This window comes from Ostrinia furnacalis, unplaced genomic scaffold (assembly GCF_004193835.3).
Source record: "Ostrinia furnacalis isolate ACB-3 unplaced genomic scaffold, ASM419383v2 OfSCF2811, whole genome shotgun sequence".
NCBI classification, from domain to species: Eukaryota; Metazoa; Arthropoda; class Insecta; order Lepidoptera; family Crambidae; genus Ostrinia; species Ostrinia furnacalis.
In genome coordinates this window covers 1-27,139 of record NW_021133050.1, presented here as the reverse complement: position 1 = coordinate 27,139, position 27,139 = coordinate 1, and the positions used below count along the sequence as shown (strand labels likewise).

At 40.7% G+C, this 27,139-nt stretch overlaps 1 protein-coding gene across 1 annotated transcript; it reads right to left on the bottom strand.

Annotated features, from left to right (window-relative positions):
* Positions 1 to 1,744: 1,744 nt before the first annotated feature.
* On the bottom strand, positions 1,745 to 26,989 carry d4 (double PHD fingers d4; the record flags this gene model as incomplete). The annotated part of the gene is given in 9 exon segments (XM_028309719.1): positions 1,745 to 1,902; positions 2,330 to 2,442; positions 10,038 to 10,143; positions 10,685 to 10,929; positions 11,616 to 11,864; positions 19,917 to 19,998; positions 25,248 to 25,451; positions 25,864 to 26,044; positions 26,896 to 26,989. Coding segments are annotated over 9 exon segments (1,406 nt in total), but the record flags the coding sequence as incomplete, so codon positions are not given.
* Positions 26,990 to 27,139: the final 150 nt, after the last annotated feature.

Genomic DNA, 27,139 nt, shown 5'->3' with positions numbered 1-27,139 from the left:
GCCCCGTGCGTATATTTAGACGACTCAATTGGAGCCACTTTTGACACCTCATCACTCAAAAACTAACAAAATTAAAGTCATGATAGTTTATGTGAAATACGGGGCTGTAGTTCAATAAAACTTCGAACTCCTATGTTCTTCTGATTAATTTCGTTGCGGGTCCAATGACAGTTTAACTTTCCCCGGGACAAACTTGACCTTAACTGGTTGGGTTGTTATTGGCGGTCAAGCTGTAGATCCTGGCTACACAGGAGTTGCAGCGGTGGGAACGAGAGGTGGGAATAGTCCGATATCTCACCTAGTCCTTGCAGTGGAACTGCTTGATGCACAGCGCGCACGACCAGTAGCCGCGGTTGCAGGCACGCAGTATTTTCCCTACTTTGGCAATGTTCTCGGCAACATCGGGAATATTCTCAGCAATATTGGCAATGTTCCCAGCATCATCGGCAATGTTCCCAGCAACACCGTCTCACCTAGTCCTTGCAGTGGAACTGCTTGATGCGCAGCGCGCACGACCAGTAGCCGCGGTTGCAGGCACGCAGTATATTCCCTACTTTGGCAATGTTCCCAGCAACATTGGCAATGTTCTCGGCAACATCGGCAATATTCTCAGCAATATTGGCAATGTTCCCAACAACATCGGCAATGTTCTCAGCAACACTGGCAATGTTCTAACATCGGCAATGTTCCCAGCAACACCGTCTCACCTAGTCCTTGCAGTGTACTTTGACAATATTCCCAGCAACGTCGCATTATATTCCCTACATCGGCAATGTTCCCAGCAACACTGGCAATATTCCCAGCAACATCGGCAATGTTCCCAGTAACACCGTCTCACCTAGTCCTTGCAGTGGAACTGCTTGATGCACAGCGCGCACGACCAGGAGCCCTCGGGCGGCGTCTCGAGCGGCGGCGCCAGGCAGTACATGTGGTAGCCGCGGTCGCAGGCGCGCAGTATATTCCCTACTTTGGCAATGTTCCCAACAACACTGGCAATGTTCTCAGCAACACTGGCAATGTTCCCAGCAACATCGGCAATGTTCCCAGTAACACCGTCTCACCTAGTCCTTGCAGTGGAACTGCTTGATGCACAGCGCGCACGACCAGGAGTCCTCGGGCGGCGTCTCGAGCGGCGGCGCCAGGCAGTACATGTGGTAGCCGCGGTCGCAGGCGCGCAGTATATTCCCTACTTTGGTTATGTTCCCAGCAACATCGGCTATGTTCCCAGCGACATCGACTATGTTCCCAGCAACATTGGGCCACATTTTTACCTAGCAGCGTCACAGTATATTCCCTGCATTGGCTATGTTCCCAGCAACTTCGGCAATATTCCCTACACTGTCTCACCTAGTCCTTGCAGTGTACTTTGACAATATTCCCAGCAACGTCGCAGTATATTACCTACTTTGGCAATGTTCCCAGCAACATTGGCAATGTCCTCAGCAATATTCCTAGCAACATCGGCTATGTTCCCAGCAACATTGGGCCACATTTTCACCTAGCAACGTCACAGTATATTCCCTGCATTGGCTATGTTCCCAGCAACATCGGCAATGTTCTCAGCAACATTGGCAATGTTCTCAGCAACATCGGCAATGTTCCCAGCAACACCGTCTCACCTAGTCCTTGCAGTGTACTTTGACAATATTCCCAGCAACGTCGCAGTATATCCCTACTTTGGCAATGTTCCCAACAACACTGGCAATGTTCTCAGCAACACTGGCAATGTTCTCAGCAACACTGGCAATGTTCCCAGCAACACCGTCTCACCTAGTCCTTGCAGTGGAACTGCTTGATGCACAGCGCGCACGACCAGGAGCCCTCGGGCGGCGTCTCGAGCGGCGGCGCCAGGCAGTACATGTGGTAGCCGCGGTCGCAGTCGTCGCAGAACAGCAGCTGATCCTGTATATTATGTTTAATTATATTGCATTTTAAAAAATGTCAAGAGGTCATATTTTCAGCGTGACAATGAGTGCCAACGAACTGTCAAATAGTTGCAAAAAACGATTCTGTTTGACTTGACGGCGACGGCATCACGCATCTCTTTTTATCAGAGTTGCTGCTAGTGACATCTCAATCGTGTTGCCCTATTCCGATGGGTATATTAACTTTATGAGGACCGGCGACTTTTCTTAGCATGTACAGTCAGCGTCAAATAGTTCGTGACACACAAAGTGGCCAAAAAGTTGACAACAGAACCTTATTCCAATTGCAACAAAGACGTGTTGCGAAATTTTTGGCTACTCTAGATATCACGAAGTATTTGAAGCTGACTGTACAAGCGGCCTAAAGCATAGCCCTCCCTCGCGCAGTCGGGTAAGGTACTTACATCGTTGTCGCTGTTTCCGCAGAGCGAACAACACTTGCACTCGATGCATTGCCAGCGGTATTTGCACACCGACACCATCATATTCGCGGTGAATTGCAGGCAGGTGGGGTGCCCTGTACACACAACAATTACTATAGCAAAATAATGTAAGATAAGCTACTAGTAGCTATATGCGCGCCGCGATATAATTTTATCGCCCCTTTTATCGATTTTACGTGATAAGGCAAGATGGAGCGAGATTAAACGCGAAGCTCAAAACCGAACGCGATGGAGGACTGTTGTGGACGCCCTCTACCCCATCTAGGGGACATATGACATTAATGCCCGTTTTCACCAATAATCCCTAATTTTTAAGTGACCCCTATAGTAACAAATAATAGGAATTTTGTTTACATAGGGGTCACTTAAAAATTAAGGCTTGATGGTTAAAACGGGCATAAGTCAAGTAAGTCATGTCGACTAAAACATCGATAAGATTTTATCACGGCGCGCATTCTAGCCCAGCTGGTTAAATTGGACGTTTAGGCCGATAGTTAATTGGTCTAAAATAACTTTACGCATTGAAAGTCAGCCTTTTGAAGAAGACTGGCTTAGTCACATTGATAATGACAAAGCAATGGTTCAGTTTAGAATATAATTGCAATAGCTATAGGGTTAGCGCATTACTGAGGCAGTGCCTGAGATATGGGAGCGGCACGGGAGGGGTGGCATTGACATATTATAAATAAATAATAAAATAAATATCCTTAGACATTTTACACTGCGCTTCTAGTCCCAAACTAAGCAAAGCTTGTACTATGGGTACTAGACAACGGATATAAACATACTTAAATACTTTTTTTTTGTAAATATATACTTATTATACATAGAAAACACCCAGTCCAATACAAACGAATATGTTCATGCACACCAATGTTTGTACTGTTCGGGAATCGAACCCGCTACCTCCGGAATAGTAGTCCGCTTCGAACCACTACACCAAACGGCCGACAATGACGTTATGACGTTGACGTTTGACGTCAACAGAAACACCCTCCGGTGTCGCTCTGATACTTCAGGCACTAACTGGGTTAAGTGACAGCCCTATAACCCACTGCATTCGCATTCTGACACCGAATAAAAGCGAGGTTACACAAATATATTTCACATATTGTTAGGCACATAAGATTTTCTTACCTTATCGAATCTTCTTTAGCACCATCAACTGTTTCAATAAAAAAATAAGGGAAAATAAAATGTGCCGAACAATAGTGAAAATAAACAAAACAAAAACGACACTGAGCATAATCAAAGTACGTACTAAATCATCGAGTTTAAAGTATCAGAAAATGTCGCTAGGAAGTGCACGGTAACTTCACTATTCTTCAGCACAACGAATGAAACCAGGCCACTTGTAAATACAGTTTAATGTTTAAAAAAACGTCCACGTTACACAAAAATAAAAACAGAATTAAATAAACGTTTCCACAGATTAAAAGGAATACACAAACCATTTATAGCATGCGAAGATACAAAAAAGTTTAAACGTCGTCACTGCAAATCATTTTTTTTACATCGCATTGAAACAGCAAGCATTTTAAATAGTTTTTTTACCGATTGTCAAATATGCGCACCGGTTTTGTATTTAGTCTGTGGAAACTCAAGCTATAGGAACACTCTGTCATATATCATGGATACCAAAGTGTGCCTACATTCTAACCTATGTTAAACTACGGTCCGATAAAATATAAAACAACTCGTCAACAATCTTTGGGTTGCAACGTATGCACTTCCTTGATATTTTTTGATACTTTGGAATAAAATAAACTGCACAATATAGATATATTCGAGATACACGGTAACTATGAAATAATAAACTATATTAACATAAGACGCAACTTGGCCAGGATTTATAAAACATAAATATATTTCACTAAACAACAAAATAAAAAAAACATCTTATATTCATTTATTAGCGTGTAATACAGAATGGAGATTCTGTGATATTTTAAATATGGTGTCACATTTGATCAAACAGATTACACACTATATTGAGGGTACATTTGGCCAAGTAGCTGTCCAACATACAATATTAAACTTATACATAAGACAATAATCTAAAAAATATTGCAGTTAAGGCACCGAAGGAGTGAATAATAAAAGCAAATATTGCGTTATTAAATCATATCATAGTTAAATATGTTCATAAAAAAATTTGAACAAACAATGTCGACAGCTGTAAAAATGACATTAAATATTATCATATTAAGGTTTAAATTAATATTGATATAACAGACGATTATGTATAGATATGCTATTGTTATATTATTGATATATTACTAGATATGTCAAATCCACTGCTATATTTACTCTACATTTGGTTATAATTTACAGCTGTCATTTATTCCAACGTTCTATATTAAAGTGTTGTATATGAATCTATAGACGATTACAAGTTACTAACATTAAATATTATGTAAATATCTCTTATACATAATAACTATCTAAGTCATAGATATAATTATTTATTTGTAATATAATATAGTGTCTATTTTTTATTATAAAACGATAATATAAGTAAAATATGTTTTGTCAAATAATCTTAAAATTTTAAGTATATAAAACATTAACCTAACAATTCAACTTAAACATCTATTATAATGAAACAAATATAAACTAAAGGAATGCGAAGTTTTTTTTATAACATCGAGTTAGTCTTTTTAACTTAACATTTAGGATTTTCGTTAATAAATCTTTGGGTTGTATAATTTATATTAAACGTGAAAAACATTTATACAAGCGATAAAAGGCACATAACAAGCTCTACGATTGGTAAAATTGCTTCAATACTCAAAAGTAACTTTCAAATGGGAAGCAGAACATACACACTTTGCACATCTAAATAGAAAAAAGTTTTTATGTTCCTTGGATTGTGTATTACTACGATAAACCTACCTACGATTTTCTTATCAGCTGAAACATATGTATAAGTTTAGATAGACAGTAAAACGATGATCAACTTCTTAACCATTTTTGGTGTGGTTTAACATAAAAACAATAATTGTATAATTAATCGTAATTAACAAGTGATAACAACTAGACATTTGGCATATAAAATTGAATGGTTTTTTACAATAATTTTGTTAAAAATATATTTAAAAATGTAACGAGTAATTTAAAAATAATTGTATTTTAAAAGCGAAAACATTTTATTGAAAAGCGACAAGCAATTAACCATATACACCGTTAAATATAATACTTTAATTTTTAAAATTTGAGTAAATATTCAGTATTCAAATACTTATAACGACCAAAAGATATCGTCGAAATGTCGCTAGGTACTCGCTAAAGGACATTATTTGTCGTCTACACTATAGCGTCTTAAATTATCTCTGCACTGATCTTTCTATGGCTTACACACTATATTGGCGTGTATTGGCTCAGAGACTATATTAGTAAATAAATGTCAAATGATGAGCACAAATGTACAATCTAAATTAAGATCGGAACACATTCAAGCGCTATACACAGCCTTGCACTACAATCATTTATTCCAGAGGTGGATATGACTAGGGCAGAAGCTGTACGACGTACGTCCATGGACAACACTAGGCCGCGACCCACGCCATGCTCAATGTATAAAAAAGTTGCTCAAGTGTGGACCGGCCTTGACTATACTTATATTATATGTCAAAGTGTGTATGTGTGATAGGTGAAAATTAACACAATATTGTGGAGCGCCGTGACTCGACTACGCGTGACTAGATAAGCTAGGATGATCATGTATGTAGTTAGATAGAGACAACGGCTGTATCTATCTCTCTCTTAACCCGTAACGTAACAAAATGAGACAAGTAATTTTTAAAATACTAGAGATACCCGAGTCAGTAAGAGAGACAATAAATTAAGGATATAACCAGTTTAAACTAGTTTTAAACGATGTTTATTTTATCTGCTAATAAATAATTATTTTCTTATCATAAAACAAAGATAATTTATACCGTTTTCTCTACCATTACAACAAACATGACGCTGATAATGTATTTGGCTTTGCGAAGACTAAAATGTAATAATGACGACTTATTTTGACGCGATAGTAAATATTTAGGTTTAAACAATTTCACCGAATTTCATAACCTTGATAATTCAAATCCATTAAAATAAGGCTTACAGGTGTGGCAAAATGATTTTATACATTTTATTTTTAGGTCCCCAAAATTTTAAAAGGTAAAATGTTTTTTTCCTCAGCTAAATATTTTATTTCACCGAATTTCATAACCTTGATAATTCAAATCCATTAAAATAAGGCTTAAAGGTGTGGCAAAATGATTTTATACATTTTATTTTTAGGTCCCCAAAATTTTAAAAGGTAAAATGTTTTTTTCCTCAGCTAAATATTTTATTTAAAATGTTAATGAAATAATGAAATATTTACATTTAATTGCGTTACTAAAAACACAAATTTTACATACAGTGAGAAAGAGTATTATCTAAAACGTTTTAAGTACCGAATTGATCTTATTGCCAATATTTAAGACTTTCCACACCTGCCCTCAAAATAAGGCACAATACAATTCAAATTTTGACAGGAGAGCTTAATACTAAAGCCTAAACCATGGAAGTAATGTACTCGTAGTCTTACACACTTCAATCGACCAACTACACACACCGGCAGATTTAGCGGAACGCAAAAAAAAGTATGAAAATAAGGAAAATTACTACTGATCTATGAAATATTTATTATACAAAATAAAGAGATAATTAAAATAAAATAAAATAACATATATTTTTTAAATATTTAGTCGTTTTTATTTAATAAAAAATCATCGAAACGAAATTTCAATTTTTCAGTTTTGAACAAAAATTAGAAATTGTGGCCAGATTAAAAATTAGGGTAGCTTATCACTATCCAAATGAATGAATTAATGATGGGTATTTCCCCCTCTTGCTCTGATGATGGTTTCCATTCATCTGAGCATGCTGCAGTTAATGATATGAAGGGTATTTTGGGGCAATGTCTGCCATTCCTCTAGTAACGCGTTTCTCAACACCACCGGTGGTATTCTGAGTTTAACACATCTTTTAAGAAAGTCCAAGACATGCTCTATAGGATTCTTGTCTAGGGATCTTGCCAGCCACTGCATCATGGGTATATCCAAATGGTTTAGATGTGCCTGTACTGAGCGAGCACTGTGAAAACGAACATTATCGTGAATTAAACTAAAGGAGTCCACAATAAATGGAGTAAATGGCACATCATGTTCTTCTAAAATGTTCCTAGTGTACCATTCAGAAGTCGTATTTCCTCCATCACCCACCACTAACTCCGTGCGAGCTCCCAAAAAAATCCTTCCCCACACCAGAATTAAGCTACCTCCATAAACCACGATATTTTCAAAATTAAGACTAAATGTTACGTTCTCTTTGTGTCTCCATATTCGCTATCTTCCATCGATCTGGTTTAAGAGAACTCTGCACTCATAAGTGAAGAGATCATGCCTCCAGTCGTTCAAGACCCAATCACGATATTCACGTGAAAAGTTCAATATGTTTTTTCGGTGCTGTGTCACAAGTTGGAGCTTTCTCGGGTATGCACGACCCTATACCAACTTCAGTAAATCTCCTGTGAACTGTGGGCTCAGTCACTCTTACTCCTCGAGTGTCTTTAAGGTTATTTCTGGCTTGAACAGCAGGTAACCGCGACTTTCTGAAAACTCGAAGTTGTAAAAAACGGTCATCCCGTCGCGAAGTACGCCTTTTTCTGACTTGAACCCTCCTCCTAACGACAGAAATGATCAATCTGTACCGTTGGTTACTGCCATGGGTGGTCGATACTGATCAACGACGTCTTACGGCAGCCGATTTGTATGCATGGCCGTTACTTCTCATTTCATCTGCCTTAATGATTTCTGACGGTGCTAAGCTGGGCATAATAAACCCTTATAAGTAACTGAATGCTTACACAACAAAATTCTCAGAAAAAAACATCTTTCACGTAAAAGAAATCCAAATTAGCAAAAGCTTCATTCAATTCAAAACACTCAACGAAACTGTTGATGGGGTAATTTAAACAAAATAATTAAAAAAATATACTGTTGGCAATTATTTTTTTCAAATTTAGAATTAAATTAAAAAATAATGTCATAATTAGGCATTTTTTTCCTAAAATAATGATGATATTGATGCTTTTTTTTCCGTTCCTCTAAATCTGCCGGTGTGTGTAGGTACGGAGCTTGAAAAAAAGATAAAAAAGGTTTAGAGATGTGCAAGAAACATTTATGAATTAAAGTTTGAAACAGTTCTATAATTAACCGTAACTTAGCATAATCTTTTAAAATGACAATGATATTTTGTCCTATTCTTTATCCAGATTTATCTTTGATCTTTTCAATTAAAAAAGCAATTAGAGTTCCGCGTGACGTCACAAAGTGTTACACTTTTAACCACGCCTTGACGTCACGGGCCTGTTTTGAACTTTGGCGCGCTTTATCTCTTTAAATTTTTATTAGTTTGAAAAAGTGAAAAATACGTGTCGAGTATTTTTTGATAAGTTAGCCGATGGACTAATTTAAACTCTTGCTTTTTACCCAAGAAACATCCCTATTGATACAGCCCATATACCTAGTTGATACGGTTGATTGAAGTTGATATGACATAAACCACTAAGACGCGGTATCTAAAAAAATTACAACAGATAACATGTAAAAATATTTGGCATCCGTCGTCACAATAGGTAGACATGGCATCAATAAGATCACAATGGTTTTAAAGTATTTTAATAAATCGATACCAATTCCAAATACCTATATTTAAAAAAAACGAAAATCTTTAACGTGGATTGGAATGTATGAAACGAAAAACTTCCTCTAGTGAAACGAGTGATACCTCTTTGGTACATACCACACGAGTTTGTGACATAAGCAAATGGGTGTGGGAAAATAGTTACTGGTGGCGCTGGTGTGCATAAATAATAAAGCAAATTTAAATTAACGAATTATTTAAGCTGACTTCGATAAAAAATTACACGCATTGGGTAGTTGACACCTATAACCAATAATTTCAACACACAATTTATAAAATACTTCGTAGCCCTGAAAACCGGGTCCAATTTAAGCCCGGTCTGTGAGCACGTAGAATTTGGTCCAATGACCCCAAGCTACCCTTCTTTATCGCTCGCGCGTAATTTTTCTGTCGCGACTGTGCGTCGGGCGCCCGCAGTGAGTGTGCGAGCGCGACAGCAACATAATTAATTACGCGCGAGCGATAAGGTTGGGTAGCTTGGGGTCATTGGACAAAATTCTACGTGCTCGCAAACCAGACTATAGATGTAAAATTCTACTTTTATTAGCTTTGAAATTGAACAAATGACAGTCAATTGAGTTCGCGATCAGATGTCGTTAAAATCGCGTTTTGACAGCTCAAAATGACAATTGACGGGCGCCACTACCTTATCGTAAGCTCACTAGCGCCACCACGCAACCTCCCTACATGACAGGGCTCTGCCGAGACGACGGCGGGGAGACTGGGTATTCAACATACTCATCGCGCAGCAATTTCGTTTGCGTCGCGAAGGTGTCGAAGTCATCAGCGGGGTATGACATGGAGGTCAATATTTCGACGACTCCATTAAGCCTGACGGTGTCTTTAAGGTGTTTGTGTCTCTCGCAGACTCGATTCTGTATGTGGTAGCAGGGAAGCGGGACGGAACGCGGGCGGCCGCGGCGCTTACCTGATCGGCCGCAGTCGGAGCAGCTGACGAGCTGTTCGGGCGTTCCCGTCTTTTTGTTCTCGCGGTCGTCGCCGAGGCAGAAGTCGCAGTATGGTGATGGTGACGCCTGGAATGAGATGAGGCGTTGAAGTATTCTGTCAAATGTACAGACGACGGCACGAACAGATAAAATCTTACGCTCGCTATGAAACAAAAGAGTGCAAAACATAATTTCAAGTCCGTGTCGGTCGAATGACACTTTTTTACTGGTATTTTAGAGAAAGGGGGAGGGACGGTCTTTAGTAATTCCGCAATCTTTATTAAATACTGTGATTAGTTGAAATATTACTCTACACAGGGATTGTAACCGTATCAACTCAAGACAGTCAGTTTTGTTTGTATGAAACTCCATACTGCAACACACTTATCCGCACCGTACCGTAAACACCTCTCCTCGCGATTGACAAGCGTACGAAAGGCCCTATTGCCTACATACAATGTTGATCCTTTTCCGAGTTGATAAGTCTGCTGTGAGCTTAAAATGTAAACCACACGAAGGCAAAAAAAAGTTAGTTCATGCAAAGAAAACAGGTCTACTTCAATATACCTTAGTAGCCGGCTTCTTCAGCTCCGGCAGCGGCGACGTCACTGTAGAGAGGGGTACATACCTTAGTCGCCGGCTCCTTCAGCTCAGGCAGTCGCCTACACTATAGAGGGGTACATACCTTAGTCGCCGGCTCCTTCAGCTCCGGCAGCGGCGGCGGCGCCGGAGCCGTGGTAGCGGGCGGCACGAGCGGCGCGTGCGCTGAGTCCGACGACGACGTGTCGGCCGACGCCGGCCGAGGCGGCGGCGACGCGCGCCGGACCGGCGCCGGGGCCGGCGCCGTGGCTGCCGATGTGGCTGCCGACGTCGCTGGAGCGAGAGAGGTACATGTAGCTTATGGAATGGTACACAATATTATACAGTACATCAACCTACTACTAATTTCCTCAATATCTTCATCATCATCATCAAGCCATTTCTTAAATAAACAACTTCAAAAAATCAAACTGCCTAAGCGGGAATTGAGCCCACGACCTTTCGCTTGTCGGGCCACTGCTCTTCCAACTGAGCTACTTAGACACTGGATGAACCCGTCGAAATTTTCAAGTGGAATAGCAGTCGCCCGGCAAGCGAAAAGTCGTGGGTTCAATTCTCACCTTAGACAGTTCGACTTTATCGTAGTTCATTTAAAATTTAATTTGAGAAGCGACTCTAATTGCTAAGAAATTTTAATAATCATCAAGTCATTAGTCTCCTCTACGAGAGCAACGTGCGACTCTTTAAGCTCTACTAAAACCTAAGTTCAACATTCATTTCAAACGTCTCACGGTAACAGTAAGCTAGCTAATATGCGGTCTCTAAAAGATTATTTTCCCCCATCGGCTGTCGGTCCAATGCTACGTGTAAGTTGCCAAGAAAATCGGAAGCAATTCTAATGTATGTATCCAAAAACACTACTCAAAAGACTCCGTTCTTGACCTAGGCAATAAAGTCTCGTCAACTACAGTAACTATTTTGGTAATTGCTGAGCTCAAAAGCCAAGAACGTGAACTAACCAGCACCAACTCCGGGGTTGTTCAGAAACGTCACGTAGCTATCTTGGTACTCTGTCGCGGGTTGAGCCGGGCCGCCGACCGCCGATGGGGCCGCCGCCACCGCCGGCGGCGTGTGGGCGCCGCCGCGGCTGTCGCGCGAGTCGCCGTCACTGCCAGCCGCGGCACCGGCACTGCCGCTCGGCGGATCCTTGTGCGTGTGCGTGAAGTGGTAAGTGAGACCGGCTCGCGTCTTGTATTTAGCTCCGCACACTGTGTCAATAAGAAAAATGCTTTGACTGATACGGTCCTTCGAGCCGGATTTTAATTAGAATGGACTAAGATATTGAGACGTTAGATTATTTTACATGAATATAATTGATTTGGAAATTACTCACCGTGCGTAGTGCCTCCGTCTGCTTTTACAGTTCACTCTTTCGTCGATATCACAATAAGTTAGGGTATAGAGAAGCCTACGTCATCAGAACAGAGCATAGAGGAGGCACCACGACGGCGAGCGGCGTTATGCGATGTGACGCAGCCTTCCAGTAATTATCCGTCATCAATCAATACCTTTGTCACGCGTAGTACGCACCGGGTACGATTGTGGCTGGTGCGTACTAAGCGATATGCACATGTTTCGAACGATTTCATCAAGCCTTTAAAATCAGTAGTTGCGTTTTCAAAATATAAAACAGCACTGTATCTGGACAAGTAGGACTACGCCACGATTTTTTCCAAATAATCTGATCTATTCGACTCTTTCAGATACCATGCTATGCTTGGATAAATGAAAGAGACAAACACAGTCGTTTTTTGGAATCGTTTGTGAAGTAGGCCACGCATTTTAGTGTCTTTTTGCCGCTGCTTCTTTGACAAGGCTTTCTGATGTACAGTTCGTGCATATTATAGCCGGCCCGTCGTGATACGTCTATGTTCAGTTCTGGAGGACGCAGGCTTCCCGGGGAGCGTTTGATTGATGACTTCAAATCATTGGATCTGCCATTTGATCATGACACAAGTAACATAAACAGTTTACAACATAATGAACACAACGATTATGGATACACTGAGAACTTTCGCAAATATTTGGTCCTTCGAGCCGGATCCAATGAAAGATTAATATTATGGATTAAAGTAAACACAATTTTAATAAAACCCTCAGTGTATCAAACAAGAGATCCAAACTTGGAGTCCAATCAAAAATGAACAAAAGTAATTTTACATTTGGATAATTTTTATTTCTTATTCAACATAAATATCTTGTATAAATTCATAACAATCTTTGGGTGCTAATAATAGTTTGGATCTAAGAATAACATTAAGTCCTCACATACACCGATCCAATTTAAATAGAATAAATAATGATTTTGTTATACCCAAGCCGAGAAAGGAACAATGACTAAAATTTCACATTAATACTTGATTTTTGCGTCCAAACACACCTGGCAATTTCGAACCGAATTATTATGTCGTCAACGTAAAATGTATAATTTAAAAACTATTATTACCATGTCCCTAGACAATAAATTGATATTGAATTCATTACGTAATATTGTATGAATTAAATTAATACTTTTTAACACCCATTTCTAATAACATTATCTAACATATTCTATTACTGAATGAGGATAATATTTCATCTATGTTTTGCGAATGGAAGCCTAATATAACAACCTATCGACCCCATCACTGCTTTTGGCAACTAACTTATAAACAAGTATGTTATTTCAACTATTGCGTCACAAGTGGAATCACTTCCCCAGATTTATCTACACTTAATTTTCACTATGTACAACCAAAACTTATATACCTCTGAGAACACCCCTAAAACCATCAAAACACATTACCTACATATACCAACAAGACCAAACAATATATGAACACAGCACATTTAAATTGTGTACATTTTTGAACAACCCAGAATGCCTACTTAATTTTAATAACCTGAACACATTGTTTCTGAGTACATTCAATTGAGTTTCAATTATTTGAAACGCAAAACTTTAGTCATTGCGATAATGAAGAAATTATTATGATATAGAATCGAATTAAGATTACATGAGACGAAATAAATAGTTCTATCACAGACACATGAGTCATACACATCCAAAGTAAATGGTGCTACAATATTGTGATTAAAATTGTGATTATTCATAAGATCCTGTTTATAATAAAACGTTTTAACTACGAATGACCTTGTTCTATCAATATACGAGTATTAATCCAACACACTGACTTATGATTTTTAGATCAGCCTCTGTTTCAGTATTATGTTGGTCATTAAGATTCAGAAACACAATATTTTAATCTTACCTTACTCGACAAAATCAAACGTAGTTTTATACGTCACTAATAATAAAATGTTCGATACAGAACCGTATCAAACAGATAGGACCTCAACGCAGTCATAAATATCCTCGATTTACTAAATTAACATGCTTCGGTACTTCCTTAAAAAACGAACTCGATTATTACCCCTAAAGATATTGATGAGAGTTGATAGTCGTACTACAGTGGCGCCCCTGCAGTCCTTAAATGAAGGCGCCTCTAAACCAATTAGAGATTCACGACTGTGAAGAGGCCCTAAGTGTGTTCACAATGTCCTTCAGCTTTTGACTTTGTTTTTTACTTTTTAGACGGCTGTTAGCGCTAATCTAGCAAAAAAATCACTTCCAAGTCATCCTAAAACCACCAAGTGCACCGTGAACACACAAAAAAAACCACTACGCTATCCTAATTTTATAATAACAGAACAACTACGCCCATACAAAGAATCGATTAGTAAAAATATACCGTGGCAGTGTATGTCAGATTAACAATAATTTAATTGGTGTTACAGATTCCAATCTTTCACATATTTTTTTATATTATTTTAAGCATTTGAACTTTCGGTATTTCATTTTAATTGACGTAACGGTCATACACATTGGGCGAAGTGCTATACTACAATATGCATTTATACAAAATATTGATTCCGCAGCTATGGTAGATTTACATTCCTATTTCATTACGTGCTTCAGCCAATGTGTACGAGCCAAATGAGGAAGAATGAAGATTAAAAAAGCTACTTAGCTATGAAATTAAAACACTAACAAAATTATCCTTAAAACATACCAAATTAAATGCACGATTATATATTTTTTTGTAATAAATTAATTAAAATTTTGACGGTGACATCTAAATTATATTTAAAAAGTCATTTGTAAGACCAAAAAATTTAGAATATTTAGATATTATAGATTCTATTATCTAATCAGCTTTAATTTAAATATAAATTACTTATTTTAGTTTACAAACTGTATTGTTAGTCGTTTGTAAGTCACCGTATAAAGCCTAAAATTTTCCTAAAAATTATCTAATAATAAACATGATAAACCAGCGACAGGATTACACCAGAGATTCACTTATACCACTAATATTATACAAAAACGTACATACATACAACGATAAAGAAGGCATGTTGAATCTATACACTGATACAAACTACACTTATTGTTGTGTGTCATCGATCATGATAATTTTAATAAATTGCTTTCACCGGATTACTAAGTTCATATTCACACCAAACCGCACACTTTGCTTGTGTGTGAAATAGAGAAAGGCAAAGGCAAACCACCAAACGTTACAACACTATCAATAAGACAATCTACTTCATCATCCCATATCGGTTATAGTAACGATTAGATACTTTTTTATATCAAGAGCATTCCGTTCTCAATGTGCAAAAAATATTGCAAATGTGTCTATTATGATTACTGAAGCCCATATTGAAAAAACGAGCTCAAAATGAATTAAATCTCAGTCATAGATTACGTCCAGTGATTGTCTAAATATTGAAATTCATCCAATCTAAGCCCTCAATTGAGTTTTTGGACATCGTTCTGTGATACACACTTCATACATGAGTAAGTAAGTGATCAACCTGAATCTTTAATGAATTCGTCAATGAACTATCTTAATGAAGTAAACTCGATCTATGCATTCCAATGTTTGTTGCAAGCAAACTTAACGTCCACATTACTAGAAATAAGCTTGTGGAAATAAATAAACAAAACTAAAGGCGACTTTTAGAAAAAGACGCATTTAATACGATGGTTTCTAGTGTCTCAAGAATAAGTTATGGGTATTCCTTGAAACATTTTATTTCAGAATCAGGCCGACTGTTTTTTTTTCTTTATTTTAGACACACACCAACAAGTTACTCAATGAAGACAAATCGCTTACTTGTATATTGATATAGCTAAGACTACAGTACATTACTCATTGGCCCTGTCCTATATTACAACAATTTTATGTGTTTACGTTTCGAAGGCTTGCGCTACCCGATCGTACCGTACTTTACAAATGACTTCTCAAATCCAGCGTAAAATCTAGCCCTATGCAGAGGCGCTATCAATTCTAAATCGCTTACAAATCATTCATTTTTGCTTATTAGTTAATTTTCTTTACTGTACACTTATCAGGCTCCTACTTCTATGTAACAATCCTGATGCTTGGGCCTTTTGTATAAGTTTAGAATTGGAAGAAAGCATTTCATAAACTTTTTATTTCGGTTTATGGTAGCAATTAAATGGGTAAAACTTACGCCCTTATTCATAAGAAATAAGTATAACAAATATTTTTGAACAATTTTTTTTATGAATAACTGCTGGGTATAGCTTCTTTTCTAAAACGACACTGGAAACTCAATTCAAACTCAAATAGATATGAATCACTGATTGATCTATTCACACTTGACTTTGAATTGTTATTCAATTCATTTCAGAATACGAAACCAAAAATTGAAAACCTATTACTCTAAAAGTTAATATTTGAATAACTATGCTTAGAATTAAAAATAAACTACTAGATGGGGAGTAAGAATTGTAACAGTTCTAAAATATACTTTAAGCATTAATATGCGAAGATTTTTCCTAATTTCTATAGACATTAGATTGAATTAATTAACGCATATCTATGGGTGTTACTAAAATTGGAGTGATACAAGTGATAGAACGAGATTTTTATATAACAAGGCCCTATACAACGTGTAATTGAAGTAACGCATTAAACTATTAAACTTAGTGCATGTATACGCTATAAACTCATGTGCACTCGTTGAGACGTTATTTTGTGAATACAAATTACTAATAGTCCCATTAACCTCTTGTAGTAAGCTAAATATGCTTGTATTTCGAGTGGGTTCATCACATTAGTTAAGTCTTTCTCGGATGACAAGTCTGCCAGTCCGACCCTTTTACCATTCGGCTATCGTCGCTTACTAAACTGTTCCAATTTAATATACAGTGTGAGTCACGTTAAAGTGTACATATGAAAATATGTGAAACTAGACCTATTTTTATCGACAAAAAAGAGGTCAAAAATTTTTTGAGATTTTTTAAAAAAATTTTATAGAATTTTTTTTCTTCCAATTACTTATTGTAAAGAAAACGTAATAACTTTTAAACTAAGCGGTATATCTTGATAAAATAAAAACAGTAATAATGCTAAATAACAGGCGATACTAAAAAAATACATAAAATACACAAAAAAGGCCAACAAATAATAAAAAATTATACTTTTTGAAAAAAATCTGCTTAAAAATTCGTGTTTTTTTGGTTATTTGATAAATTTCTCCAAAAAATGCCCCTATAACCGGTAGTTTTTATTACTTTTTATTATTCTCTATCGTATTACCTTCGTAAAACCAAAAATCGCATGTCTCTATCCCTATCACAACGTTTGCAATGATCGTTTGAACTAAGCCTCTCCGGGCGCGCCATTCAACGCTTCGTTAACAACAAAACTGAAAATGGCTCTAGATTTGTAATTTTGATAAAGACAAGTTAGATTTCAAATAAAAACAAAAGATTTCGAAGTAAAATAAGCATTTTAGTTAAAATTAAAATTGTCTCTACCTGTTTCGGATAATAATGTTGTGGCAGGCCTTTGTTCAAACGATCATAGCAAATGTTGTGATAGGGATAGAGACATGCGATTTTTGGTTTTACAAAGATAATACGATAGAGAATAATAGAAAGTAATAAAAACCACCGGTTATAGGGGAATTTTTTGGAGATATTTATCAAATAACCAAAAAAACACGAATTTTTAAGCAGATTTTTTTCAAAAAGTATAATTTTTTATTATTTGTTGGCATTTTTTGTGTATTTTATGTATTATTTTAGTATCGCTTGTTATTTTGCATTATTACTGTTTTTATTTTATCAAGATATACCGCTTAGTTTCAAAGTTATTACGTTTTCTTTACAATAAGTAATTGGAAGAAAAAAATTTCTATAAAAAATTAAAAAAAAATCTCAAAAATTTTTTGACCTCTTTTTTGTCGATAAAAATAGGTCTAGTTTCATCTATTTTCATATGTACACTTTAACGTGACTCACACTGTATAAAAATCATTTGGTATATTTGTGTTATTTCAATCACACGTAGTATATTTTTCGATATACGTCGAATAGCGCGTCGCCAAACCTAACAACTCAGGGTCTATTCCGTTTCGTTCTATAAACCTACGCATAACGGCTACGTAACTGATTCTTTTGGAGTAGGACCCCTCGCTACCTCCAGATTTTATTATCTATTGAGCAAATTTGTGTCATAATGACATCTGCAAAGGTTCACTAGGAGCCGATTCTGGCAATGTAGATATTTTATCGATTTTAATTTAGAATGGAAGTGTTGAGGTTGACCAGTCAGGCTGGGATGCATACCGTGATAAAATCTTACAAATGATTTTAGACGACAATCGTATGGGCTTATCACGTAAAATCGATAAAACAGCGCGAAAAAATCGATAAAACAGCGCGCATCCCACGCCTACTGAGTACTGACTAAGAAAACTTAATCGTTTCATGCGTGTAAACAGTATTATGATTTCACCTATAAATTAGTTAAATCTTTCATGTAAAGGCATACTCGGAAATTATTGGAAGAGTTAATTCGTAAGAAAAATATTTATACCGCTAGAATTCGACTCCGGATATTGATGTATTATGTAATTTATATTGCACTAATGGGAATGTTTGCTTTAATTTTGCAGACATTTCATGGATATTATGCTGCAATCAACAGTATTATTTTCTGTAATATAATAGAAGCAAATTAAAGTCCACCCAATATGTCTGGACACCGTAAAATTGTGAATTCCGTTAGATTATAATCTGACGTAGTTAGATTACAACCTAACCCACTGTTAGTTTACTATCTCAAGCGTTATATTATAAACTGACGGAGTTTACAATTTCACGTGGACATTTTCAAAGCTTGAATTTAGTTTTTCTTTTCGGATTTTTGCGGGGCGTACGATTGTGTATGAGAAACGCCTTGCCGGGCTCTTCTTGTTCTAATAAGATTTCCAAAGTTAAGATTTATAAAATAATGTTTAGTCTAGTAGTATTTTTACATAAACAATGCTGTTGATTATACTCCCATATTACATCCCTGCTTACTAGTATTTTTTATATGCGTAAGCTCTTGATATGGTCTACCCTAACAACTATTGTAAGAACTATCTAATATAAAATGCTTTTGGTATGTGGACATTACTAAATCACTGTAATTAAATGGATTCTATTGATATTATTTCATTTATTGGCGCGTAGAACGCAGCCTATAAGTGCAAATCGTTTTAAAATTGCCATTTCATAAATTCTTTTTACATAAAAATGTTTTAAAACACGTGGACTTGCTAACTCCAAAATCAGTGGCAAAGTTCAATAAAATGATAAACAATTGTGTTTCAACTGTATTGGGAGACAGTGTTGCTATCACAAAAAATATTCAGTCAGTTATTAAAAAGGAAGGAAATAGAATACCGCAGTAAACTGGAGACTTATGTAACACGATGCGACTTATTTTCTGATTGTATTATAAACTGAAAGAAAAAGTATCAGTATATAGTCAACGTCAAATAGTTCGTGACACCCAAAGTGGTCAAGAAGTTGATAACCCAACCTTATTTCAATTGTAACAAAGATTGTTGCGAATTTTTAGCTACTTTGGGTGTCAACTATTTAACGCAGACTGTACCAAGTTACTTTGCGAATTCACTATGCTGTAAAAACGTTTCACCAACGATAACTTACTGAGATAACTTTAACAGCTATTATATTTAAATTTATTCCTTCAAGCCCTGCATCATTATTTCGTATGTATCAAAACAATAATCGCACCTTGCAACATAATCCAGTCCTGATTTCCATGTCGTCAGTCTGTATAGTAAAATATTGTATTTTTTTATGATGGCAACACTGATCTCCCGCGGCGAATAACAGTGGTTCAGTGCCGTGATGGCGGCTTAGTGCCGCCGGCGCGTGGACTTACGTTCGCAGCCGAATGGCTTTTCCGAGTCGCCTGTGGTCTCGTAAGGGAGTGTGCCTTGCCCAGCGCGTTTCCTTCCGCGGCCCTGGAAATGTACATGACAATTAGGTTATCTGATTAAGGTGATGCCTTGCGAATATTGGGCGTTTTAAAGAAGCGCAGAATTAGTTTTAATCGTACTTTTCTTATTACTTATGTTCTTATTTTGAAATATGTCATAGTTGACTAATAAATCTAGTGTCTGGTCGAAGCCGAAACATGAATGGAAACAATTTTCTCGATAGAAAAAAAATCCAAAGATGACCCTTCTATTACTCGGTTTTTCGTTTTATAAGCAGATAGGCTAATATTTCAATACCAAATTTTGTATATTGGTAAGGTAATAACATATTCTAAGTACTGGTGGAGTTATTTTCTTTAAATAGTGTTAGGTTTTTCAATAAATACATGATTTCCGATTTTTGTCGCTTACGTGATTTTATTCCGCGCCGCGCGCGCTATTGCTGTCCCTTTCCTCGCACTGAGAAATCATATTTCTATCCCTCTGTGTGCGAGGCATTCAGTCGGCCGAAAACTTTTACGAGGTAGCGCCTTAAAGTGTAACATGTAGAGAATATTGTAGAGTAGAGAATGGATGGCATGATTAACCTGGAGCTTGATGGCGTGGGTTTCCACTAGTCTTAGCCTACCATAGAGTATACATACTAGCATGCTTAGAGCCCAACTCTACTTGCCTACACATTTTGGCCCTAACACTTTTTCACACTAATTTGGGTATAATACTGGGTATGTATTATGTATTCTTATGCCTCTTACATCCTAACCGCGAGCACACACTCATCCGCCTTGTAAACATATGAGTAGTGTTAAGCTCCAGCCACTTATAAATACCACTTCAACATGGTGTGGACAATTTCTGCGTGGTGCCCAGGCGTCAGGTATATACCTTCTAAATTCGACGGACGAATATCATTCCCACCACTGCAGCTCCTACAGCCAGGATGTACAGTTTGGCTTCTCAAACAGTGAAGGATCCCTTCGTTCGTTTCAGCCAAATGACGTCCACTGCTGGACAAAGGCCTCCCCCAAGGTTTTCCACGCTAGTGTGGGGGATCCCTTAGTGAGAATATAAGTGAAGACTACAGCCCTAATACGTACCGCGCGGCCCCGCTTGGCAGGCGTATCGTCAGGCTGGGATCTGCGCGGGCCGTAGGCATCGCCGTAGTAGTCCTTGTCAGACTCCGCCTTTTTAGAGCAGACAGGGCCCCTCAATACCCAGAGTGCCTAGTGGGAAAGGAACCTATCTGGAGCCCTAGTTAGTACGTACCGCGCGGCCCCGCTTGGCGGGCGTGTCGTCAGGCTGGGACTTACGCGTGCGGCCGCCGCGGGAGCCCGGGCCGTAGGCATCACCGTCAGACTCCCGCCTTTTTAGACTAGACAAGGCTCTTCAATACCCAGAGCGCCCAGTGGCCACCAGGAATCTGTCTGAAGCCCTATAGTCCGATAGCGATAAGAATAGGTAGCTTGGGGTCATTGGACGAAATTCTTCGTGTTTGGCGACCGGACTTTAGTCTTGGTCGGCCTACACTTTTTTAGAGCGGATGGCGCCCCCTCGATCGCGAAGTCTTGCGCATTTGCCTAGAGTGCCCATTGTGAAAAAGGGACCTATCTGGAGCCCTAGTTAGTACGTACCGCGCGGCCCCGCTTGGCGGGCGTGTCGTCAGGCTGGGACTTACGCGTGCGGCCGCCGCGGGAGCCCGGGCCGTAGGCGTCACCGTCAGACTCCCGCCTTTTTAGACTAGACAAGGCTCTTCAATACCCAGAGCGACCAGTGGGCACCAGGAATCTGTCTGGAGCCCTATAGTCCGGTCACCGAGCACGTAGAATTTCGTCCAATGACCCCAAGCTACCTATTCTTATCGCTCGAACGTAGATTGCTGTCGCGACTGTGCGAAGGGCAGCCGCAGTGAGTGTGCGAGCGTGACAGCAATACAATTACGCGCGAGCGATAAGGATGGGTAGTTTGGGGTCATTGGACGAAATTCTTCGTGTTCGGCAACCGGGCTTTAGTCTTGGTCGGCCTCCACTTTTTTAGAGCGGATGGCGCCCCCTCGATCGCGAAGTCTTGCGCATTTGCCTAGAGTGCCCATTGTGAAAAAGGGACCTATCTGGAGCCCTAGTTAGTACGTACCGCGCGGCCCCGCTTGGCGGGCGTGTCGTCAGGCTGGGACTTGCGCGTGCGGCCGCCGCGGGAACCCGGGCCGCAGGCGTCACCGTCAGACTCCCGCCTTTTAGACTAGACAAGGCTCTTCAATACCCAGAGCGCCCAGTGGGCACCAGGAATCTGTCTGGAGCCCTATAGTCCGGTCGCCAAGCACGTAGAATTTCGTCCAATGACCCCAAGCTACCTATTCTTATCGCTCGAACGTAGATTGCTGTCGCGACTGTGCGAAGGGCAGCCGCAGTGAGTGTGCGAGCGTGACAGCAATATAATTACGCGCGAGCGATAAGGATGGGAAGCTTGGGGTTATTGGACCAAATTCTATGTGCTCGGCGACCGGACTTTAGCACTTTGCTGTAGCCTGTCACCAGTGACTATAAGTTGTGAAAGTCTCAAGACACTCAAAACTTGCTTTTCTTTGGTCGGCCTCCACGTTTTTAGAGCAGATGGGGCCCACTCACTCGGGGAACCATGGGCACGTACGTGTAGAGTGCCCAGTGGAAAAGGAGGATTGTCTGGAGTCGGGAGAGAAGTTAGTACGTACCGCGCGGTCCCGCTTGGCAGGCGTGTCGTCAGGCTGGGTCTTGCGCGTGCGGCCGCCGCGGGAGCCCGGGTCGTAGGCGTCACCGTCAGACTCCCGCCTTTTTAGACTAGACAAGGCTCTTCAATACCCAGAGCGCCCAGTGGCCACCAGGAATCTGTCTGGAGCCCTATAGTCCGGTCGCCGAGCACGTAGAATTTCGTCCAATGACCCCAAGCTACCTATTCTTATCGCTCGCGTGTAGATTGCTGTCGCGACTGTGCGACGGGCAGCCGCAGTGAGTGTGCGAGCGTGACATCAATATAATTACGCGCGAGCGATAAGGATGGGTAGTTTGGGGTCATTGGACGAAATTCTTCGTGCTCTGCGACCGGGCTTTAGTTAGTACGTACCGCGCGGCCCCGCTTGGCAGACGTGTCATCAGTTGGCGTAGTAGGTGTCGTAAGACGAATGACGGAGCACCGGGGTCGTTTTAGTGGGTATGCCTTGTTCTTCGGACTTGATGAGCTCCACATAACCTATCCTGGCCCCGTAGGGTAGGAACGCGATTTCATGCATTTTTCCCCGACAAAAATAGGTGTCATCTTAGTAAAGTCTGGTCGCCGAGCACGTAGAATTTCGTCCAATTACCTCAAGCTACCCATCGTTATCGCTCGTGCGTAATTATATTGCTGTCGCGCTCGCACACTCACTACGGCCGGCCGTCGCACAGTCGCGACAGCAATATTATTACGCGCGAGCGATAAGGATGGGAAACTTGGGGTCATTGGACGAAATTCGTGCTCGGCGACCGGACTTCAGTCTTGGTCGGCCTCCACTTTTTTAGAGCGAATGGGGCCCCCTCGATCGGGGAACCATGGGTTAAATACGAGTGCCCAGTGGAAAGAGAGGGTTGTCTGGAGCCCTAGTTAGTACGTACCGCGCGGCCCCGCTTGGCAGGCGTGTCGTCAGGCTGGGACTTGCGCGTGCGGCCGCCGCGGGGAGCCCGGGCCGTAGGCGTCGCCGTAGTAGTCCTCGTCAAACTCCGAATTTTTAGAGCAGACATGGCCTCCTCAATGCCCAGAGCGCCCAGTGGGCACCAGGAATCTGTCTGGAGCCCTATAGTCCGGTCGCCAAGCACGTAGAATTTCGTCCAATGACCCCAAGCTACCTTATTCTTATCGCTCGAACGTAGATTGCTGTCGCGACTGTGCGAAGGGCAGCCGCAGTGAGTGTGCGAGCGTGACAGCAATATAATTACGCGCGAGCGATAAGGATGGGTAGTTTGGGGTCATTGGACGAAATTCGTGCTCGGCGACCGGACTTTAGTCTTGGTCGGCCACCACTTTTTTAGAGCGGATGGGGCCCCCACAACCGTCGGTCCCTGGACACCAGAGCGCCCAGTGGACAATAGCAACCTATCTGGAGGCCTAGTTAGTACGTACCGCGCGGCCCCGCTTGGCAGGCGTGTCGTCAGGCTGGGACTTGCGCGTGCGGCCGCCGCGGGAGCCCGGGCCGGTGAGCGCTGCGCCCCCTCGTTTGCGGCGACGTTTGGCGTAAGTGTCGTCGTAGTAGTGAAGGCTTTGTCCGGAATTACACAGTTCCTTCCCACTTAAGACGAATGACGGACGGGGTCATTTTAGTGGGTATGCCTTGTTCTTCGGACTTGATGAGCTCCACATAACCTATCCTGGCCCCGTAGGGTAGGAACGCGATTTCATGCATTTTTCCCCGACAAAAATAGGTGTCATCTTAGTAAAGTCTGGTCGCCGAGCACGTAGAATTTCGTCCAATTACCTCAAGCTACCCATCGTTATCGCTCGTGCGTAATTATATTGCTGTCGCGCTCGCACACTCACTACGGCCGGCCGTCGCACAGTCGCGACAGCAATATTATTACGCGCGAGCGATAAGGATGGGAAACTTGGGGTCATTGGACGAAATTCGTGCTCGGCGACCGGACTTCAGTCTTGGTCGGCCTCCACTTTTTTAGAGCGAATGGGGCCCCCTCGATCGGGGAACCATGGGTTAAATACGAGTGCCCAGTGGAAAGAGAGGGTTGTCTGGAGCCCTAGTTAGTACGTACCGCGCGGCCCCGCTTGGCAGGCGTGTCGTCAGGCTGGGACTTGCGCGTGCGGCCGCCGCGGGGAGCCCGGGCCGTAGGCGTCGCCGTAGTAGTCCTCGTCAAACTCCGAATTTTTAGAGCAGACATGGCCTCCTCAATGCCCAGAGCGCCCAGTGGGCACCAGGAATCTGTCTGGAGCCCTATAGTCCGGTCGCCAAGCACGTAGAATTTCGTCCAATGACCCCAAGCTACCTTATTCTTATCGCTCGAACGTAGATTGCTGTCGCGACTGTGCGAAGGGCAGCCGCAGTGAGTGTGCGAGCGTGACAGCAATATAATTACGCGCGAGCGATAAGGATGGGTAGTTTGGGGTTATTGGACGAAATTCGTGCTCGGCGACCGGACTTTAGTCTTGGTCGGCCTCCACTTTTTTAGAGCGGGGATGGGGCCCCCACAATCGTCGGTCCTTGGACACCAGAGCGCCCAATGGACAATAGCAACCTGTCTGGAGCCCTAGTTAGTACGTACCGCGCGGCCCCGCTTGGCAGGCGTGTCGTCAGGCTGGGACTTGCGCGTGCGGCCGCCGCGGGAGCCCGGGCCGGTGAGCGCTGCGCCCCCTCGTTTGCGGCGACGGTTGGCATAGGTGTCGTCGTAGTAGTCCTCGTCGGACTCCGCTTCCGGCTCCTCGCCTGTCTCCATCTCTTCCATCGCTAGCTCGTCGTAGAACCATTCCTGTGGAAAACATGCAGCAAAATTCAACTCCTTGTTGAATTACCTATAGTTGACAAATCAACTGTTATTATGAGATTATTGGCTTTAAAGGTAAACTATAAACAGTGTATCACATAAAATGTGTTACGTTTAAAGGACATAAGATTTGGAATTTTGTTTATAAGCTAATGGATTTCCCATCTTGAATAAAGGGAGAAAGAAGTAAAGTAAATTTTCACTTGTAGTTTGTGTAAGGACTAAGAGCGGTTGCACCTAAATCTGATACAAATTTGTGTGACAGTTTACGCACTAGATTCTGCTTAGGTCATCCGATTTTTTAGTAATTTTCAAGATCTGTGAGCGCGATGATTTGTCCCATTCCGTCCCAGGTTTCCACATACCAGTTTAATTAGAAGCGTTTACAAATGCTCACCTTAGGGTCATCTTTGGCGGCAGTCTGCGATCCATCTCGACTGTCCTCCCCGGCCAGCGAGTCGCCCGGTATGCCGGAACTGTTCTCGCCTTCTCCTGTGGTGTCCGCGGTATCCGTTGCGCCGCTCCAACCCCACCGGGTTGACGACATTGTGAGGTATTGGCGGCGGGCTTTGCGCCATCTGGGGTTTGAATTAAGTTTGAAAAACAATTGAAACGAAGAAAGGTCTCAAGCTTGACATTTATTAAGTTGTACAGTCAACATCAAATAGTTTGTGACATCTAAAGTAGCCAAAAAGTTCGTAACACGCTTTTTTACAATGAGGGCTATCGTTTTAGCGCTCACCAGTTGGCGCCACTGTAGAGTAAGGTCCTGTCACTTGCTAGTAGCGAAGACAGTGGCACCAGCTGGTGAGCGCTAAAGTGATAGGAGGACTATCGCATTTGCACTCATCAAGATGGCGCCACTGCAGAGTAAGGTCCTGTCAATCGCCAGGGGTGCCAACTGTTAAGTATAAAAACGATAGCCCTCATTGGAATAAGGTTGTGTTGTCAACTTTTTGGCCAGTTTGGGCGTCACGAGCTATTGGTAGCTGACTCTACATAATGAGTAAATACAGGAGAATGAGAATTGAGTTTGAAAATGATGTTTTATTACAATTTAAAAGAAGAAAAGTCCCAAGCTCAGCATTTATTGTGTGTACATGATGAGCATACAGCATGACAACTTGACGTTTCGTCTGCTCAAATTCTTGTTGTCTTCTTAACTAGTGCTACAGCTGTACCAACTAGAGACTAGTTGGAACAAAGTAAACTGAAATTTCCACTGCTCTCTCCTCAACATTATTTTTGTTTGGTGTCAGTTTTTTATGTTTATACAGTATGTTGAGGGTCAATTTATTTCAGAGAACTCCATCAACAACATCCATAAAGTGTATGTAAAAGATTAGGCTGATATTAGTAGTATTTTAATTTTAATCAAATAGACCTAGAAATACGTAAACTTTTGTGGAGTAACTGAATAGGAAATTACCTTTGTGCAGGATATGTGTAGACTTGCCCCTCTTTCGCGCCAGGCATGCGCTGTTTTCTTGTCATGAACAAGTTGCAATGGCTCTGTGCGACACCTAGATGAAAAGTGAATCGTAAGTTGGGCAGAGTGGTCCATAAAACACACAGATCACAGAAACTAAAGGAAGATGTGACAAGGGGGCGTGGCTGGTGTCGCAGCAAAATCAAATCAAAATCAAAATCAAAATTATCTTTATTTGTTTAGA